The sequence below is a fragment of the Notechis scutatus genome, chromosome 1, assembly GCF_049901735.1.
Source record: "Notechis scutatus isolate UNSWTSFEM ecotype Mainland chromosome 1, rNotScu1.2, whole genome shotgun sequence".
NCBI classification, from domain to species: Eukaryota; Metazoa; Chordata; class Lepidosauria; order Squamata; family Elapidae; genus Notechis; species Notechis scutatus.
The window spans coordinates 241,206,264-241,228,474 of NC_142009.1; the positions used below are offsets into that span (position 1 = coordinate 241,206,264).

General features: G+C 39.5%; 1 protein-coding gene and 1 long non-coding RNA gene across 2 annotated transcripts in view; one reads left to right on the forward strand and one right to left on the reverse strand.

Annotated features, from left to right (window-relative positions):
- Positions 1 to 22,211, forward strand: part of SLC67A1 (solute carrier family 67 member 1) — a 71,940-nt gene that overhangs the window by 21,846 nt on the left and 27,883 nt on the right. The window contains exons 5-6 of the mRNA XM_026668380.2: positions 15,749 to 15,864; positions 19,038 to 19,148. Coding sequence (XP_026524165.2) covers positions 15,749 to 15,864; positions 19,038 to 19,148 — 227 coding nt within the window. The remainder of the gene's footprint in view (positions 1 to 15,748; positions 15,865 to 19,037; positions 19,149 to 22,211) is intronic.
- On the reverse strand, positions 8,769 to 14,113 carry LOC148133294 (uncharacterized). The gene is made up of 4 exons (XR_015746647.1): positions 13,968 to 14,113; positions 13,410 to 13,600; positions 12,418 to 12,555; positions 8,769 to 11,890 (listed from the first exon to the last, which is right to left on the reverse strand). It is a non-coding gene; the product is annotated as an uncharacterized LOC148133294 (long non-coding RNA).

The following is a 22,211-nucleotide window of genomic DNA, read 5'->3' on the forward strand; positions in this document are numbered from 1 at the left end:
TTAACCATAACAACACAAGAGCACACAACAGATACAAACTCAAAGTAAACCGCACCAAACTTGATTGCAGGAAATACGACTTCAGCAATAGAGTGGTCAATGTCTGGAATACTCTACCCGACTCTGTAGTCTCTTCCCCAAACCCCAAAAACTTTAACCTTAGACTGTCTACTATTGACCTCACCCTTTCCTAAGAGGTCTGTAGGGGCGTGCATAAGCGCACCAACGTGCCTACCGTCCCTGTCCTATTGTTTCTCTTATTCTTTTATTTTTCTTATATGTACCCATTTCATATATTCACAACTATGTATACACTTGTACTTATTATTTTGTAAACAATTGACAAATCAAAATAAATAAATAAATAAATAGTACCTTGATTTATTCTTCTTTGGTTGATCACCATATTTTAGAGGGTATTCCATTAGTTCCTAATAACCAGAGTGCCAGGAGAAGGAAGAAAGCATGCTCTGGGAGGGTTGGCAGGTGGGTGGATGTCCCGGGGCTGCTGCACATGCACACTTGCATGTGCAGCAGCCACGGGACATTCACCCGAGCTGCGCCGTGACCACCACGTGGTAGGGAAAACTAGAAGAGTGACCGGGGCAAGTGAGCAACGGGGCGACCAGGTCAGGGGCATGGCCAGCCAGGGGGTCACCACCAGTTCAGAGACACATGCCAAATCACTGCTACCGGTTCGCTCAAACCGGTGCGAAACGGTTGAATGCCACCTCTGTCATGCTTCCTACATTCCATGTTCTTACTGTAATTCTACCTTTCAACTTTGGATCTGTTTTTCCTATATGGCAACATCAGCAACTAGATGCCTCAAAAGTTTTAACCTAGCACACGATTAGTACTCCAAAAGATCCTCAGCTCTGTTTTACTATGTTGATGGACCTGAGGGGCCCATCATCTGACACTATATTGTCAATCATTTTATATCTACTACCCATGTGGTTTTCTTGGTAAAAATACAGGAGTGGTTTGCCATCTCCTACACAGTAGCAATTGATGCCTTTGCTTTTGTCACTAAAGTGATCACTTGCCCCTGGCATCTTCCTATGTTGCTGCTACCCAATCTAATGCCTGCTTACTTTAACTGGGCAGCTGAGATGACCTTCACACCTTGGATACATTGGAGCATATTCCAAATCCCTCCCAGAAACAACCCCACCAACACCATGATGAGGCAGCACAGCAGGACTTGTGGGGAGGGGAGGGGCAATTACAACATAGAGCGGCGGCCCCCAACCTTTCTGGCTTGGCAGCCCGGGGAGGGGAGCAGAGATGGATCTGTGTGAGTGGCAGGCATGCGCGGGTAAGCGCTCACACCTCCGTTTGTATGAGCAGTAGGCGCACATGCCTGATGCTCGTGCAAATGAAGCTTTGCATGGGAGCATGGGAGGGGAGCTTTGCACGCATGCTCCCCCACCTCTTTCCTGTCCCAGCTCTGAATGGGCCACAGCCCGGGGAGTTGGGGTGGGGACCCCTGACATAGAGCCTAGATAAAAAATATGTGTGGCAAATCTCAACCACCTCACCTTTACCTCATTCCATTCTGCTTCAGTTTTTGTTATTTTCCTATTAACTATTGTTATTCTTTAATACCAGGTATTTGTGATCCAAATGTGAAATATACCTGGTTTCCATAGCTCTGTTCAGGTTTTAATTTCTCCACTATTATCTTATGTGAAGGTCACAACAATTATCATACCAGTCTTCAGTATGAGCATGATAAAGGAATGTGAAATATTTGAATGCTGAATGTTTCCTTTGCTGCTGATACCCCAACATAGTGATGAATAGTGGCTCACACTCACAAGATTCACGTTGAAACTTGCTTTTACCTGAGATGTGACATATTACAAATGGAGAGGAAAAATAAGGTAATGTGAGGTGTATTGTGCCTGCTGGGAAAGCGCCCCACTTTTTGAGTCAGTCTCTGGCTGGGACATTACATTGGCAACTCCTATTTTTCCTCATTTGGCTCTTTTCTTGGCTAAAGTTGAAGAGTGTCGGTGAAATTTTTCCAGGGTCTTCTAGAAACTTCTTAAACCTCAAGTACATTTGAACCATTTTGTTTTTACCATTATACATGTATAAAACCTGTATTAGTCAGAATGTTTATTTGCATGGACAATTCTACTGCACAGCTAACAGACATCAAAGAATAACATGGAAGAAACTCAAAGATGACCTACTTGCAGCTCACTCCCCAATCTTTTCTATTACCCCTAGTGTAGAGTTCAACAGAAAGGGCCTGCTCTAGATCCCATCTAATCCTGCCCTGTTTAATAAAGTTTCCATCTGAATGGCCCCACTCTGTTGGTGTTTTGAAGGGCATTGATATCCTGGCTCATCATCCAGGCCTTTGCCAAGGATGACTGAAGCCTTGTTTGGATTGTGTGTATCTCTTTAGTTGGGTACCTTTGAGCACAAGCTGTACAGACTTGCACAAAATCAGCATTCGTGGATTCTGACAAATAGCTAAATCCATTTGTACAAATTGCCAGAGCTTACTCTCTTGCCCCCTTCTCACCTTAGGAATAGCACTGTGTGCCATCAAGTCAGTGTTGACTTTTAGTGACCACATAGGTTTTCTTCCTTAATCTAGAGTCATATTGCTTCAAATTCTCCATAAACTGATTTAAAGAAACAAACCCAAGGCCTAGCACGGTACAACTAGTAACTAGTTGGCCTGGGGAACCAGTGTGAAACCACAGTATGAGGCAATGATGAGACAGAGAGTACTTTAAAAAAAAAAAAAAAGCAGCTGAGACAATAAGAGACTCTTCAGCAGAATCAGCCTGAGGACATCCGTCATTAGATGAATACAATATTTTTGGCAAGCATTGGAGATTCTTTCCCAAAGCAGTAGAGAGCAGCACAGAGTTTCCATCCCCCACTTTGCGGAAAATGAAAGGCTAATTTCATTTTCATTTGAAAGAATGCGGACTTAATTAAAGGAATAGAAAGCATATCAGTTACACTTGACCAAAATGGGAGACCGTTTCCAAATTTTATTCATAACAGCCCCTCAATCTTAAGGGTCCATTCCTTTCGAATATGTAAGACAAATGAAAATCGTAAAAAAAACAAAAACACTTTGCTGATTTAAAACAGATGGTTGGATATTTCTTTTTTTCCCCAGCCACCAGCAAGCTGAAGTCCACATATCTTCAAACTGCTGAGGTTGGTAAACATTGCCTTCCAAGAAAGATCCATGTAATTCCAAAAGCTAATTTACATGCAAGCAATACTTAACTTGAAACTGGTCATTTAACAACCATTCAGAATTAATAAGAGGCCCAGAACAGGTGCTCTACAACCATAAAGTACTTCTGGCTCTCATAAAATGTCATGCCGACCTCTCCAATATTGTGATTTCATTTCAGGTACTTGACAGGCTCACCTTTATGACCAATAGCAGCATCCCACAGTCAGTTTACAGCAAAAAAGAGAGAGAGAGAGAGAGAGAGAGAGAGAAAAGATGCCCATTCAGAAGAATGGATTTGCATTTGTGATTGCAGCATTTGTTTAACAGTCCTGTATTCATTTAATGGCTGTAGTAAATCACTTAATGACCCCCACAAAATAAGCTGTAAAATCGGGTCTAGTCAAGTGGGTGCCTCAATTTATGACCATATCAATTTACAATCCCAATTGCAGTCATAACCAAAGACTACCTGTATACATTAATTAAGAGTCGTTTAAAAATGAGTGTCAACTTAAAAATACTTCTTTGGTTTTTTTTTTAGTTGCCAGCAGAAAGGGAGTGGGGGAAAGTAGCTATGGATGTGTCTCATTGAAGAATATACATCCAGGGGGTGGGGGGAAGACCAGGGTCAAGGGTGAAATGAATGATGTGTCAGAGTTGGCTGCAACCAGCGACATGTCAACTCCTAATAAATCAATCTTTTTCACTCTGAGAAATGTAGCTACAGACTTATGCATGTTGGAGTCCTAACAATGGGTCTTGTCTACTTTGCACCTTCTTTTTCGTGCTTTTTTTTCAACAGGCACTGTACTACTATTCAGAGATGTGTTCAGCTGTCACATTTGTGCCTACGGAGGAAAAAAAACCCCCATATTTTTGCTTTGCTCTTTAGGCAATAACTTGGACTGTGTTTTCAGAGATTGTTAGTGACTCTTAAAATGGTAGCTAACAGTATCCCTGTTCATAGGCTCATCCCTCCAAGACAGGGGTGTCAAACTCAAATTCATTGAGGGCTGCATCAGGGTTGTGTTTGACCTTGGAGACGGGCAGAGTATGTGTGGCCAGAGTGGGTGTGGCCAGCTCGACATCACTCGTGTTGGGAGCACCTGTGTGGCAAAAGAGCCGTGGTGAAGCAGTGGTTAGAATGCAGTATCACAGGCTAATTCTGCCAACTGCCAGAGGTTCAATCCTCACCGGCTCAAGGTTGACTCAGCCTTCCATCCTTCTAAGGTCGGTGAAATGAGGACCCAGATTGTTGGGGGAAATATGCCGACTCTGTAAACTGCTTAGAGAGGCCTGTGAAGCACTGTGAAGCAGTATATACATCCATCTAAGTGCTATTGCTATTCATTTCTTATTATATGAAGAAATGACTTAACACTTATCAGTGAGCTAAACTACCTAGTATATGAGACAAGATGTTCATGTTACCATACACTACTCCCCATCCCCAACAGTTTTCAGTAAAAAGTTGAAGTTGGGATCAAGAGATCTAGTTGGGTATGCCCAACATGCCTCAAAAAAATCAATAAAAGATTGAAAGACAGCACTGTGAAATCAAAAGTGAATGGACAAGACATCAAAATAAGACAGCATGCTGAAAATTTTGTGATCCTACAAACATCTAATTTGGTTTACATTTTTCTAACTACAAAATTAGATACTCTCTCCTAGGACTTGAAAAGAAAGAACAATTGCATCGGCAACAGGGAATGTTTTCGTGATATGATTAGTGACATAGAAGCCAGTTCCTGTCATCATTGATGCTTGGAGTGTGGGGTGCAGAGGACATTTCTGTGATATAATATCCTGTCCCAAGCAAGCCAAGTCATGTCCAGCCAGTTTCCTTTCTGCAATCAGTCTAAGCTGGGCACAGCGTCACACCAATTATATTTTCATTCCTTTTCATCTGAGATAACATTCAGTCAATGGAAGCCTTATGCCCACAGCAACTGCTTCTGAAATGGTTCCAAAAGATAAAGGAAGGGGAAATTTAGAAAGGACAGCTGTTCATTGCTAGTGTGAGTTTTACAAGTCACATGAGGTAGCTATTTGGGATTTATCTGATGAAAGGTGTACTTAATTATGAGCTATATTTATGCTGCCTTCCCCCAGCCCTTGATAAGTGACCTTACCAGGAATAAATTGGGATCTCTGATTGTGGATGTCATGAAAAAGTTGCAAATTGTTAGTTAATTTTTATTTAATGCTGTTGTAGAAGTCACTGCTACTGTGAAGTAAACTAGCCCAAATATCTTGACATGGAAGGGGTACTGTTCTGATTTTTTACATCTGTCAGCTAAGGAACTGGCCCTGAGCTCGCCCTTCATTCTGACACAAAAGCCTGATTCAAACTAACTTCTAAACAAGTTTTAGACCACAACTTTTCATAATATCCTTTAGAATCCAAGCAGTACAGGTTGGATTACAAGTTTCCTTTTGACTTATTCGGTGCAGTGGGGTTCAGCCAAGTAGAAAACAATTATGAATTCAATAGCATTACTTCCTATGTACACTGATTCAAAATTTCAGGGGAGTGCAGAGAAGAGCAACGAAGTTGATTTGGGAACTGCAAAATCTTAAGAACAGTTGCAGGAACTGGTACGTCCAGTCTAACAAAGAGAAGGACAAGAGGTGACATGATAGCAGTGTGTCACTATCTAAGGGGCTGCTTCCACAGAGAAGAGAGGGTCAACCTATTCGCCAAAGCATCTGAAGGCAGGACAAAAAGTAATGGATGGAAACTAATCAAGGAGAGAAGCAGTTTAGAGCTAAGGAGAAATTTCCTGATAGTGAGAATAATTAATCAATGGAACAGCTTCCTTTCAGAAGTTGTGGGTGTTCTATCACTGGAGGTTTTTAAAAAGAGATTGGGGAGCCATTTGTCTCACATGGTAGAGTCTCCTGCTTTGAGCAATGGGTTGGAGTAGAAGATCTCAAAGGTCCCTTCCAACTCTGTTATTCTTTGCCTGTAAGCAAAGCTGTAGCCATTTGGTGGCCACTAGAACAATGTCTGGTAAGGTTCATATTGTCTGAAGGTTCCTGCCCATGCCATCCAATTGAGGAAGGATTTGTTTTTTTTCCACAGAATAAATTCTCTGCCTTTTGGCAATAGGAACAAATATGCATATAGATCAAAGAGCTACTAGAGAGAGAATAAACCAGAATGAGGCAGAGACGTGAAAAGCTTTTTTCTGTGCCCTCCCATGAGGCTGACATTTGCATCACTAAGCCATGACATAACGGATGCTGCAAACAAACCCTCTTTATATTCTGGAAACTCTTAAGCTGTTTCTTCTTCATCTGGACAAGAACCAGCAGCTGGTGAAGGAAATTTGAATGCATTAATTTGCTCTAATTCCTGAAAGTACAAATAGCAACAGCATATAAAAAGACACATTAAGATTAATCATTGCTAATTTGTAGAGATTTAAATTTTGTTTTGAAGTATACTTAAGAAATGAAAATTCATGGCAGTATGCAAGTAGCACTACAGTTATATTGCCTTTACTTTAAATTAAAAAGTCACTTTGCAACCAATTCTTGCACTTACAACACCTTTTGCAGGTCTGTAAAGGAAAGGAAAGCTAAAATAACGTCATAAGCATGTTTCATTTAGTGACTGCTTCACTTAACAAATGAGTTTCTGGCTCCAATTGTGGCCACTAATGACAGCTACCTGTGTCCCATTGGTTTTTTTAAGTTGAATTGAGTGGCCGTAGAAATCTAATAAATAAATGTTCCATCTTATTCTATTTTTGAGGCAACTGACAGCTGTAATTGAAATCAAACAAAAACTTACAGTTCAATATCGAGGAAGTTTGTTTTAAAACAGTATGATTAAGTATTCCTTGTGATGCAGCTTTATACCTTGATCCAATATAACAATGGAATGTTGAAATTACAAATTTTATAGGGATTAAATGCTAAATATGAAGAGCTTCAAAAATGGGGAAAAAACTATACTTTGGATCCAGCCAAAACCAAAATGGTAGCATTGCAATTATTTTCATATCGATTTCTTTAGGTTTATATAATACTGAAAGGGGATAGCAATATTTCCATCAAGAAAGCTTCTAAATTATCTTTAGAGAAAGATTTTACACAAGGTAGTTACAGTGGTCAACTCAAAAGTTACAAATGATGAGAATTGTAAGAGCTGTTTTATCAAATGACGATCAGTAACAACAACAATTTTTATAACAAAATGTTCTTCGGGCCACCACTTCTTTTAAATTCTGTCACTTATGGGACCTAGGAAGCATGCCTATTCAGTGTCCATCATTCCTGGGTCCTGGAAGAATATCCCCACCCCAATGTACAATAAGCCCCAATTTGTTCACTTTTTTAAAAAAAGTTAAGACCTGGCCATGTATTTACATCCAGAAGAATGGAGTCCTATTTCGGTTATTTCATAATTGTGCTTCTGGATGTAAATACATGGCCAGGTCTTAACTTTTTTTTTTTAAGTGAACAAATTGGGGCTTATTGTCACCATTTTGTATTTTATCTAGTGGGTATGCTTTTAATGTTTTGTAGTTCTTTTGGTTTATAGCTGTATGCTGTCCAGAGTCACACTGTTTGAGTTGGCCAACCCTATAAAATCAATTAAATAGATGAATAAATAAAACTACAGCAGGCATCACCAGAAATAGCATAAAGAGGTTTAGGAATACAGATCATATTTCTGTAGGTTAATAATATTCCAACAGTGCAAGACTGAATGCCAGTAAGTTGTGTCTATAGCTAATCTACATGTATCATTCAAGTATGGGGAAAAGACTGAAAAAGAACAAAGCAATAGGGATTTTGTGGGAGTGATTGGAATAATGAAGGAAGAAAGACCAGTGGCGGGAATAAGGCTCTTGAGGCATATGGGATGATAAACAGAATGCCAACTTGGATTCTGACAAATGCAAGCAAAAGTAAATGCAGGAAATAATATTCAATGCGTTGTTAAATACCCCCATTTTTCAAATACATATTATAATTCTTACATATTTTCAGATGTTTCTTTGAAGTTGAGTACAATGTTCTATGAAATGTTACATGTCTCTTCAAAATGAAGAAATGAAAATAAATGAAGCACTAAACTCAATATAATAATCACTCTATGGATACAAAAGCCAATTCTGAATCTGAACTTTTTGAGATCACCTCCCAAAAAACCAAATCAAATAGTCCTCTCCCATCACTCCCCACACCATCCCCTCGGGGTGCTACAAAACGAACAGTTGTAGTATTCAAAACAACTTTTACAATATAAACATTTTTGGGCCAACTGTCGTAGATTCTTTGGTCTGTGCAAAATAGGTTGGTACGTGCCTGTTCAAAAATATTTCCGCTTACATCAGTCTGACTTAATTCAGTCCTTTACGTATCACATCTAGCTTTGTACACAAATTCTCATGATTCAGATTCCATAGTTTATCTTAGGAGAGGACTTCAGAGAACTATGTCTGTGTGCTGGATCCCCCTCGTATGATCTGTAATCAGGATGACATTTAGCAGATAGCATTCCTAAACACAGGATAATACTCCAGTGGATAATCAACAACCTTTATGCAAAACTTTAGCAAACTTTATGGGAAACAGAGTACAATGTTTTCTTAACTAATCTCTGTTTACGTAATGAAGGAATAATACAGAGCAAGAGAGACACACATCACCTTCAACTTCAGAAAATTAAGATCTGATTCGTTTTCTCTTCCTCAATTTTTCTGAAAATCCACAATTCTTCTCTTCAGATAGAAATGTTCACTTGCATCAATGGTTTCTCACTTTGGAGAGGATGTCAGAAAAGAAGGGAAAACTAGGAGGGATACATATATTCATATATAAACAGAGTTACAGAGAAGCACATCTTAGAAGTAAACATTGATTGACAATTAATTTATCATCCCGAGCTCAGAGGCAGTTTTTGCTCTCACACTTATATCTAGCTTCAGTAGGTAAACCTAGGGGTTTTAGAGGAAAACAAATTCGATTTTGCTAATGTGAGCTCTTACCATTTAAGTCATAAATCTGGCCCAATTCTCTCTGAGATTGAAGTTATTCACACAGGATAATCCTCCAGCATATAATAAGCAAATAAGCCTTCTAATAGTTGCAAATAATAACTCTTTTTTTATTCTGGTCTGGAAATGCTAAGGATATAAGCAGCAGTCCCCAACTTTTTGGGTTCCAGGGATCGGTTTCATGGAAGACAATTTTTCCATGGACTGGGAGGGCGATGGTTTCAAGTTTCGCTTGCTTACATGCTGCTCATCTCCAGCTGTGGGGCCTAGTTCCTAACAGGCCACGGACAGACCAGTACCAGTCTATGTTAGTTAGTTAGTTAGTTAGTTTACTTTATTGTCATTGCACCTCGTACAATGAAATCAAACACCATCTTCAGTGCACATCATGACCATGACCATGAAAATAAACACAAACACACATCCTTCACACATTGAAACGGAAACCCCCGATACCACACCAACACTGCACTATACAGCAGAATTCAAAAGAACTACTGCCCTGGGATAGAAGCTGTTTTTCAGCCTATTTGTTCTGTTTTTATTATTCTATTACCATCTGGCAGATGGTAATAGTTCAAAAAAAGGGTTCCCCAGGATGAGATGGATCTTTGAGAATGTTTTGAACTTTCTTAAGGCAGCGGGAGCTATAAAGCTCTTCCAAAGAGGGGAGAGGGCAACCAATGATCTTCTGGGCAATGACATTAACCCTCTGGAGTGCTTTCCTATCTGCCACTGTGCAATTGGCAAACCATACAGAGGTGCAGTATGTTAAAATGCTCTCTATGGTGCAGTGGTAGAAGGTCACCAGCAGTTTTTCATTCAGTTGTTGTTTTCTGAGAAGTCTCAGGTAGTATAATCTCTGCTGGGCCCTTTTGATCAGGGTTTCAATGTGGGCACCCCAGGTCAGGTCCTCTTTTATGGTAACACCCAGAAACTTAAACCTGGCCACTTCCTCCACTCGGTCTCCATTGATAAGCAAGGGCTGGAGGTCTGATCTGTCCCTTCTATAGTCCACTATAAGCTCCTTGGTTCTTATTGGTGTTGAGGACCAAGTTGTTGTCTCCACACCATGAAAGCAACCAGTCCACCTCATCTCCGTAGGCAGACTCATCCCCCCCGGAGATAAGTCCCACAACTGTTGTATCATCTGCAAATTTAGCAATAGTATTACTAGCATGAGTGGGAATGAAGACATGCACATAAAGAGTATAGAGTAAGGGACTCAACACGCAACCCTGTGGTGTACCAGTGTTAAGAATAAAGGCTGAAGAGGTATGATTACCTAATCTGACCCTCTGTGAGCGGCCAGACAGGAAATCCATAATTCAAAGGCAGGTTGAATTAGAAAGCCCAAGGTCCAGAAGTTGGCCCAGGGATTGGGAAACTCTAATGCAAGAAATGCTGGGATGTAATCGTGAATAGCTCATGACATACAGGGAAGGTTACATGTTCAAGTGCAGAAATATCCTTATGCAATATCTTGATGGTTTGTTATGCCATCGTCATTTTTGACTCCTAGCAACCACATGAATTTTCTGATGTTCCATCTCTAACTTGTTCTTTCAAGTCTCTCAATGTTACACCATTGCCATTATAACTGAGTCCATTCATCTTGCTGTGGCCATCCTCTTCTTCTCTTTCCTTTCCCAGGGAGCTGGATCTTTGCATGTGTCCAAAGCAGCATAATGAGAACTCATTTAATGAGTCTGGTCATTTTGTGCCTTGAATGAGAACTCTGAATTGTTATTGTTTTTTAGTTTAAATATTGCATGAGAATATTGTTACTTCCTGCTCTCCTTGGTCTCATCACTCAGGTTTCTAGAAGTTTTCGAGCCACATTTATGCCAAAATTACCTCACTGTAACAAATCTGGATTTGTTACAGTGGGAGTTTTTTCTTCCAATCAGGGCAACCTAGTAACCTGGTAATCCAAACCATAGTCGCTCTTGCCCAAATAACATAGCACGGATAAGCAATTTATAAACCAGGGATAACCAACCTTGGCAACTTTAAGACTTGTGCTTTGCAGCTGCTCTACTTTCAAGGCCATGGTTATTAATTTCAGGTGGTTATCCATTACCAGTGGGTTAAAAATCTATGATTAACACATGCTGCTCACTTCTCATCTGAGGCAAAATTCCCTCCCTTTGAAAAGGAATGCTAACTTTTAAAACTCAACTCCTCTCTGCTTGCCAAAGGATAGATTTTTCTCTTGGTTGCACACTCTCTTTCTCTGTCTCACACACACACACACAGCCCTATGGAAACCGTATACCTGAGTCATTTTCTATTTTTCAATGGCTGGAGAGATTGCCCAGTATTCAAACACAAAGACTCTGGTATGTCCATAATCAGGTATGCTATTCTGAAAGCTAATCTGTCATTAAGTACCTTTATAATCTCCAGAACAATCTTGTGCTAGACACTGCAAATACAATCATCAGTCATTGCAGTTGGGTTTCCTGCACAACTGATAAGGAATGAGGTCTGCCAATAAGATGAAAGCTGTGCCAGCTGACTTGGGAAGGAGTCAATATTAACTTTCCTTGAATGTACATAGCAGTAAAATATGTGTCAACATGGGACCATTTTTTAAATCTCCGTATCTGGGTGGATAAAATGGCATGTGCTTCAGAAAACTCCTAAACACCTAAAAAAAAAAATCAGAAAGAAAAAAAAATAACCTTTAAAAAATTATCTCCAGCTAGTCCTCAACTTGCGACCACAACTGATCCCAAAATATTGTTACTAAGCAAGGGAGTTTTGCCCCATTTTACGACCCTTTTGGCCACAGCTGTTAAGCGAGTTGCTGCAGTTGTTAAGTGAATCATGTGGTCCTTAAGCAAATCTGACTGCCCCCCCCTTTGACTTTGCTTGTCAGATGCTGGCTGGGAAAGTTACAAATGGGGATCATATGGCCCCAGACAGTGCAGCTGTCATAAATAGATCCCAGTTGCCAAGCCCCCAAATTTTGATCATATGACCATGAGGATATTACAATGGACATAAAAGTGAAAAAAGCAAACCCTTGGCGCCATGCAAAGCGCATGTTTGGCGCAGGCGCACACTCACTAAACTGGTTGTTACACTGATTGATTCACACCCCTGCTAGCACCTACAGGTTGATCACATGGTTGAAGCCACCATCTTCACTTGATGTCCTTATTGCTGTCTTACCATAACTGTTGTTGCTTTTTTCTGTTACATAGGTCTCTCCGTCACTCTGCAGCAGTGCACAAAATTTCATTGAAAGAGTTGTCTTCTGATATACAGTATTTGCTTGTGATTTACTTGAAACAGGATAAGCCAAGGAAGCTGTAGGCAAAGGAAGAGATGATGATATAATGAAAGCCAACATCTAACACTTAACCCTAAATACAACAATCCCACATCCCACTCACTGAATTAGTATGGAAATAGTTTTTTTCTTTAGAAAGGAATGCTGAAAGTATTCCCTTTTTTTACAATACTGAAAAGAATTAAAATTTTTGATCACCTTATTTTTGCCCCCATGTGGTATTAAAGAATGGATACTTAAATACTGTATATTATACAGTATGTGAATCTGAAAATCTGAGATTTTCTGAGCTAATTTGTCCAACTCACATTTGCTTCTGAAAATTCCAACATATTGATAAAGTCAAGATTTATTAAGATGAACCATGATACTGGAAATCACAGACTGAAGTATTCTCTTAAATTTAACATTCAGTGGCTGTGCAGTCTGCTTTCTCTTTCATTGTACAATTAAGACTGAAAAAAGTTGAGTGGGGCTGGAATATTTTTATGAGACTCCAATCTGTATTTCTGAGATCCTGAAATATTTAGCTTTATAGAGTCCTTGCTTTCATTTCTATTGGTTTTATTTTATTTATACAATTATATTCCATACAAATAATACAATCCACTTAAAATATTTACAAATTAAACTCTAGACTCATAGTTACTTGTATTAGGCAAATTAAAACAAGTACAGTGCTGAAGTGATAGACAGATGGACTAATTATCTCTTTCTCTTGCTCAAACTGGAAAGTACAAGAAAATAATGAATTCATTTTGAGGCTCATGACATGTAGAACGTATTAGTTTGATCCTACATTAGAAGATTCCAATTTGTTGAAACGTTTGTTTCCTTGATTTTTTTTTTTTTTGAAAGTTGTTCTAATTACCATATAATCAGACATTCCGTCACTCTGGACTGTTCAAATTGCTCTCTCCAGCCATTGTACTGTATATGTTATCCTTTGAAGTTCTTCATTTATATACATTACCAAGCTTAACTATCTTGTTTTAGCAGCAATACAAATCTTTGATGCCAGTCAAGCAATACTTTCATCTGACTTAAAAGATGTTGAGCTTTCTAAAAAAAAGGGGGGGCAGCTGGTTTAATAATTATATGACATAATTCGTCCTGTGACTGACAGCAGCATAGCAATAACTAAGATATTAAGGTAATTATTTTTATTCAGCTATCATGAATTATGCTTTCCACTGCCCACATGGATGGTGGCCTTGGAAGCTAAAAAGCTAAAAAGAAGAAAGAGAAGCTGCAAAGACCCTTTTTTCCTTCAAGAATATTTGAGGGCTGTCACAGAGAAGAGTCAACCTATTCTCCAAAGCACTTGTGGGTAGGACAAAAATGATGGATGGAAACTTATCGTGGAGAAATCCAGCCTAAAACTAAAGAGAAATTTTCTGACAATGAGAACAATTAATCCGTGGAATACCTTGCCTCCAAAAGTTGTGGGTGCTTCATCACTGGAGGTTTCCAAGAAGAGTTTGGACAGCCAATTATCCAGAAGGGAATAGAATCTCCTGCTTGAGCAGGAGGTTGGATTAAAAGACCTCCTAGCTCTCTTCCAACACTGTTATTCTGTAAAGCAGAGGTCTCCAAACTTGACAACTTTAAGACTTGTGGACTTCAGCTCCCAGAATTCTCCAGCCAGCATAGCTAGTTGGAGAATTCTGGGAGTTGAAGTCCACAAGTCTTAAAGCGGCCAAGTTTAGAGACCTCTGCTGTAAAGGATCTCTCCACTGGAACAAGGAATCAAGGGAATCATTTATGTTACAGCAGCACTGAACATCCAAAATATGCAAAGACTTAGAATATCAATAGGTATAACAGATAACAGATAATCAGAGTTGGAAGGGACCTTGTAGGTCATCTAGTCCAACCCCCCCGCCCAAGCGGGAGACCCTACACCATTTCTGACAGATGGCAGGCCAATCTCTTCTTGAAAGTCTCACGTGATGGTATCACCAATGCTAAGACAATTTCCCACAGACTGGGGGGGGTGGGGGGTGGGGAACTGATTCAATCTTCTTCAATCATGGTGCCTTTCAGAAGTATTGCATTCTATTCCCATAACTCTAAAAGCCATGAAAAGAAATATTGTTTGCCAAGTTGCTTCCCAGAGTTCTTTTTTTTTTCCTTTTTTTTTTCTTTTGGACTGCAGAAAAGAAAAGATTTAGGATTTGAACTTCCTTCTTCCTATTTATAATTGGCATTTGACATTTCATTGTTTGTTTTGCATTAGTGCATGTAATGTAAAATGTAAACAAAAGCCTGTTTTATGCTAAATAAAGATCAGCAGAAATATTTATCAGAACCAAGTGAAACAGGAATTTTTCAGTGCCAGTAAAATCGTATGCACAGGGTTGAGCCACACATAGTGCAAATAAACCATGTTTAATCTTACTAAATAAGCCACTGTTCCCTCAAGACAGTAAGCTATCAACAGAGACTATGTTCTCAGAACATGCTAAACCAAAATTAAACATACCACAGTATAGCTACTGTATGATGTGTCAATCCAGCCCCAGTATGTTTATTAGGACCTATCAAGGATAACAGTTAGGAATCTGCTCTAATATGAAGCAGAATTAGGGTTAAGATAAGTTTGAAATCTTGAGCTGGCTCGAATTTGCACTGTATTAAATAAGTTTGCTATCAAATGAGACTGATTCAGTTCAACAACGTTGAGTTTATTAATTAAGAATTACAGTCTTAACCTCCCCTCTCCCGTGTAACTGAATTAAGAGCTCAGTGTATAGCACTAAAATAAATGCAGGTCATGTACATAGTGGATTCACATGAAAACAATCATCTTAACTCATTTGCAGAATGAAGTTCAGACATTCTCTTTCCCCAGTTTTAATCCTAGGTAAGTCATAGATTCTTCTATAGGTAGTGCTTGTTTACTGAACACAATTGGGATCAGCAATTCAGTCATTAAGTGAAGCCATCACGAAGTGAAATTGCAACTGTTCTTATGGTCTTAACTTCAGTTTTCCTTTGCTTTACAGACTTGTAATTGGGAAGACTGGTCATAAAGTTATTTTTTTCATCACCATCTTAACTTCGGACATTTACTTGTTTTGTTTTCTTTCCCAACTCAAAAAAAGAAAGCTTTTAAGGGCAAAAACATCAGGACAAAGGGCCTCCCACTGTGCTCCTACCTGAGTATTCATTACACAGTAGCTCCATTGATCTCTTCTCTATTTGCAGTGTTGCTGTTCCTTGCTATGTTGCAGTAGCTGGATACCTTACCTGTGCCTTGATGGCACTTCTTTGTATTCCTTCCCAGACAAAGCCACAGTCCAAGAGAAATGAAGCACAACAGGGTGAGTGCTTGCCACATCTGAGCTTTAAGAAGGGAGGGGGAAACCCAAAATATTTCAGCCTGAAAGTCTGAACTAAAACCATTAGGGGTTACTCTGTGAGTATCCTTTAAATTAGGCTAGGGTTGCTTTCCATTTCAACTGCATGGCACAGGTTTAGGGAACTTCAGCTTAACCCCAAGGTAGGTGGAAGTGTGATTGTTTTGTTCCCTGGGGGGGAAAAATGCTGGCTTTAATGTATTGCAATCCTTAACTGGCTGGTAGATATTCACGTGAGCAGTGTTATGCTAAAGCATTTACTCCAGCAGTAAGTAGGCTGGACTCCCTTGACTTGGTGTCCTTCACACATAAAAAAGGATATGATTTGTTTCCTCATCCCAGTAGCCCATGGATGAGTTCTGGATATGATCTGAAGCTGCTTGAGAATATAGTACGGTCTAATTTGAATATCAGGGACGCGGTGGCTCAATGGCTAAGACGCTGAGCCTTGTTGATCAGAAAGGTCGGCAGTTCAGTGGTTCGAATCCCTAGCGCCACGTAACGGTGTGAGCTCCCATTAACTTGTCCCAGCTTCTGCCAATTTAGCAGTTCAAAAGCATGAAAAAATGCAAGTGGAAAACTAGGGACCACTTTGGTGGGAAGGTAACAGCATTCCGTGCACTTTCGGCATTTAGTCATGCCGGCCACATGACCACGGAGATGTCTTCGGACAGCCCTAGCTCTTCGGCTTTGTAATGGAGATGAGCACCGCCCCCTAGAGCGGAAATGACTAGCACGTATGTGTAAGGGAAATCTTTACCTTTACCTAATTTAAATATTTGCAGCTGATTCCCATAAATTATGTCAAGACTAAATGACTAAATTATGACTAAATGCAGATTTGGGCCTGGAATAGCCTTTTTCCCCCTTCTTGTCCCTTTGTGTGTGTTTTTAAGCTTGTTTTACAAACCTCCTCAAAGAAAGATAGTGTGAAGAACTCAACTACCTTACTTTTGTGACTTGGGTCACAGTAAAGATTTGCTCTAGTAAAGATTTCAAAATCAGTAGCCTCCTGCTTTTTTACCATATGCCATAATATAGTAGAGCTATTGAATATTGGCTTGACATCTGGCTTGTACCACACATAACAGCGTAGAGGGAAGTAAGGAAGAATGGAAGATAAAGGCTATCATGAAATTTATTTAACTCATTACTTATTTAAAGAGGAAAATAGAATGGATTCATTCTACGGCAGAAGTTCCTAACCCCTGGTCTGTGCAAGGGGTGGGTGAGTGCACAAGGGTCTTAAGCTCCATTTGCGCAAACAGTAGGTGCGTGTAAAACCATCCCCTCTACCCCCTGTCCCCAGGCCACTGCTAGTCCACAGATCTGGAAAGGTTGGGGACCACTGTTCTAGGGCTCATTGCTGGTTGTGCAGTGCTTATTCTCTGCGTACACTAAGTTCTCTTCACATACATACACTATTCCAAGAAGCCATACTCTCTTGAGCTTCAGATGTTTGGAAAGTAAAGTTTCAAGTATTTATGTATGGAAATGAAACAGGGATTTGGGGAACTCTTTATATCTAGTCTTTCCTGATCAGAGGAACTAAACTGCCAAATCTTCAGGTAGCATTGGCCATATGGGATGGAAATGATTACAATTACAGTACAACACATTTGGAAATTGCCACTTTGTAGGAGGCTGATTTATTCAAACATTTATAATTATATATTTATTCTAAAGATGCTGAGTGCGCTTACTACATAAAAATAAATTAGATGTATTTATTTTTTAAAAAGAATTGTTCATAATTTAGACATTTACACAGATTTTACCTGAGATAGACAGAGACTTTAGAATGTGGGCATTATAGTGTTATACCAACATACTTGGAAGTTAGCCATAATTCAGAAGGGTCGAATTATCCTCTATGCTTACTGCACAGTCTGATTCCCCAGTGTGTCAGCATTGTGCACCAGAGTGTCTATGAACACCTTCCTTTGTAGCTATGTATCCTCTGCTCCACTAGACAAAAATCTTTTGGAAAGATTCATTTAGTAGACAAATGAAATGGGACGCTGGCCTGCCACAGAGCAAATGCCAATTTTGAGCATCCCCTTTTATTTCCAAGAATGTCTCAGATGCCCTTGGCATCCTTTAGAAATAAAAAGAGAGGAAGGGACATAGGCCATTACTTACTTTGGTACTGTATCCATCTCCCCAGAAGATAACATCATGATAACCTGGACCTGTTTTTCCCCCCTAATGAATAGAAGGATCTGACTATTCTCATGTGCAGTGGTAGCCATTTTATGTCTGGAAAAACTTGCCTATTACAGCCATTTTATGAAAACATCCATACTTTCTTTCAAAATTCTTAAGTGTCCAGAGGGAAAGAAATAGGGAACCAGCACATCATATTCTGATATCTCTTTTTTTCTAAAACTAATTATAGGAATTGGAGGGGAGGAGGCCTGGCCTGGACGGAACTGTAAGACCAAAAGGAGAAGCTTAATCTTTCCATCTCCAGCCCATTAAAACATGGCAACCTGTGCAGCTGCAAGCAGTAATGAAAGTATCCCATAATATTCTCAGAACAGATTGCCATAAAATCACACTATGTTAACAGAATAGCAGAGTTGGAAAGGACTTTAGAAGCTTTTTAGTCCAATTCTGTCCTCGTGCAGGAGGCCCTATATCATTTCGGACAAGTGGCTGTGAATGTTCAGTTTCTGCTTAGAAGCTTCAGTGATAGAGCACCCACAACTTCTGAAGGGAAGCCATTCCACCGTTTAATTGTTCCTCACTATCAGGAAATTTCTCCTTAATTCTAGGTTGCTTCTCTCCTTGATTAGTTTTCATCCATTGTTGGTACTTTGGAAAATAGGTTGACCGCCTCTTCTTTGTGGCAGTCCCTCAAATATTGGAACTCTGCTATCATATAACTTATCATTAAACTAGTGATACCCCGTTCCTGCAACCGTTCTTTATATGTTTTAGCCTCCAGCCCCTGAATCATCTTTGTTGCTCTTCTCTGCACTCTTCCTAGAGTCTTAACATCTACTACTATATACTATTTACTACATCTGCAACTACAGGCCCATAACTGTCCATATAATTAGAAAACATTTTATATTATTTTGTTTCAAAAGCTTACCTTTGTCTGCAAAATATTTTATCTTTTTCCCCCCCAGGAACATCCCAGTCCAGTAGTGTTTTTAGCCTCCAAGAAATTATTCGGTTATTGACACTTCCAGGGGTAATGGATGTTTTCTTAATCAAAGTCCTTTCTGTATTTCCTACAGGTGAGTGTGCTATGATTTTTTTTTGAATAACACCTTTCAGTCAGATATGATTTGAGGGGTAGGGGAGTAGGTTACTAAAATCTTCTGTGATTCTGTCTTAGGAAAAAGTACATTTATTTAGCTGCCAATGTTATAATGTGACAGAGTTAATGGGCCTTTTAACACATGGTGACGGTTGCTTTGCCATCTAGGCAATTGCCTTGAGATTATATCTAAGATTTCCTGTACCATACCTTTCTCAGCTAGGTGTCATCTGCCAGTGTGGCCCACCAGAATACTTTTGGGTTTAAGGGATGAAATTGAACTGTAGTTTGAAGAAGAGGAGGAGGAGGAAGGGGAGCATTTTTCCTTGTGCCTTTGTTAGGAGAAATGAGAATTGCAGTGGCTCTGTGTTGTAAGTTCCAGCACACAACTGGCTGCCATTGGAATTTTAGCTTGTTTGCATTTGGGAGTCCTAAGTCCAGTTTCTGTAGTAGAGCATTAGGAAGATGAACTCGAGGGAAAGAGGTAGGAATTGTTAAGTAAGCAAAGGAGGCAGGCAGAGACATTCTTAAGTCCTGGGAAGAGAAGGAGGTAAAATACAATCAGACTTGCCAAATGTTGTTTTATAGCCTATCTCGATTAGGTATGGTTGATTTTTCCAGTGGAGTCTGTTTCCTGATCTAGTCTACATCAAACGTCAATCTTACAAGCCTGATTGCGCTTTTCCTTGTTTATTTCCTTCAAGGTCATTTTCCTATTCTCTACAGTTTCAACACTAAGAATAAGATCAGTAAAACAGCTAAAGAGTCCAGACATGGACTGGACTTATACCCTGTTTCTCCAACAATATGGCCTCCCCCAAGAGGAAGTCCCAGCATGTTTTATAGGCATGAAATGAAATTAAGCCCCTCCCCCAAATTAAGGCCTATATTAAAACATGCAAAATGGGGGGGAATGGTGGGGGCTTGCCATTAGGAAGTATTTTTGTTGCACACCTAGATTTGGTGCTGCCTGCGTTGACCCCAATACGAAGTGCCCCACCAACGCCGAGGTCAACATCCAAGCCGTCGCCACCCGCCCACCCAAAGATGCAAGGGGGAATTAAGTCACCCCGAAAAGACGGCCTAGCCATTTTTTCAGGGCTCAAAAAAATAAGACCCGGACTTATTATATGAGAAACACGGTACATTGAGTTAAACCATAGTTCGTTTTCTAACCCATAACTCCTAATTGCTGGGTTTATATAACATGCTAAATCCAAATTAAACAAGCCATAATATAGCTTGCTGCAATCCCGACCATTGTAGATTATATTGGACAAGACTGTGTAATGATCTAATTCGATATGCAGTGGCTTCCTGTTGTGAAAATATGAAAAGAAATAAAAGAGTCAGCGTATTTTGACTCCACTGAATTTAATGGCGGACTTTTGATTTACCCACCACCTATTTTGTGAATATAATGATGCATCAGTATTGGAATTAGAGGATTCGGCTGATGGAACTTGAGATCCAGACACAAATGGCAGATTTGGAAGATTTCCAGTAAGAAAATTGCACAGCTGAAAGCCTAATCCAGGTCAAGGCTAATAGCTCTTTGTTAAGAAAGAGGCTAGGAAATCATAACAACTGAGTTTAAACTTATGCCATTAATGTAAAAAGATCCTTTTTTCCTGCTTCAACATTCATTCCTTTAGCATTTTTGTAACAGACTCAGTTCCCCAGAATTCTTAAACAAAGATGTTTAAGGTTTATGCTGTTAAACACTTTTCCTGAATCTATGGGATTTTGTTCTGTGCAAAGTTGATCCATTGTGATGAGATTTTAGGAACAAGATCTAACCTTAGAGTCTGAATGTGTATGGTTGTTATCTGTTGATTCATATTGCAAGTTGTAGGAAGTATCTCCAGAAAAATATATTCCTGTGTTTTCATGTATTTTCTCCATTCATAAAATTATTTCAGTCATGGAAACAACACATAATTCTTAAATGAGAGTGTTTCCTTTATTTATATTGTAAGCAAGGCTATGATATACACAAAGACCCAGCCAGCTCTCTTATTTACAGTATTCTGGTCTAAACCGGGGTTATTTTGGTTTATATCTTGATTTCCTGGACAAATCTGGTATTTAGACTCTGACTTTACCACCTAGGTAGTAATTTTTCAAAACAATAATAACCCTAAAGGAAACTATCTTAGAAAGCACAATTCTGTTAAACACAAACAGTATTATCTTGTTCACATTTCCCTCAAAATGAATGCTTTTCTTCAGACTCAAAGCAAATAAATGCACACGAGAAGAGGGACCATCAATTCTATATTTAATAAGAATACAACTTAGAAGCATTTAATGTTCCAGAAAAGGACACATTTGGAATGTGAGAAATGCTTAAAAATGTGTATCAAATACAGAGATTTCAGAAAGACTGAAAGGGAAAGGCATATCAGAGTCCATGCTTTGTGTAGATTAAATCCTGGACTAAGGTTTTCTTAAGGCTGAGAAAAGTGGAATCTGTCTGGGATACAGAGACATCTGTACCTCTGTATCCATGACAAAGTAGGCAGGGATGAAAGTGATATATTTGGTCTGTTCCCTCTCTTCAGCATCTACAAATTGAGAAGTATAATATCCTCTCTTTCTATCATCACCACCATCCTATCCCCTGTTGTAGCATTATTGGACTGATGGTATAACAACACAAGAAAGGGGTCACGGTTATTTCTTCATTTCATTATACCACAGAAACTTTATACAATTTATGGCTTAAATTCATAGAAACAAAGGAGGAGCATTCATTGTAACTGAGGAGTTTCATTCCATCATGCCTACATTGCAACTTAAGCATTTTATTAAGGCCGGGGGGGCGGTGTAGCAATAGCACTTAGACTTATATACCGCTTTACAGTGCTTTGCAGACCTCTCTAAGTGGTTTTACAGAGTCAGCATATTGCTTTCAACAATCTTGGTCCTCATTTTACCCACCTTGGAAGGATGGAAGGCTGAGTCAACCTTGAGCCTGGTGGGATTTGAACTGCCAAATTGCAAGCAGCTGGAAGTCAGCAGAAGTAGCCTGCAGTCC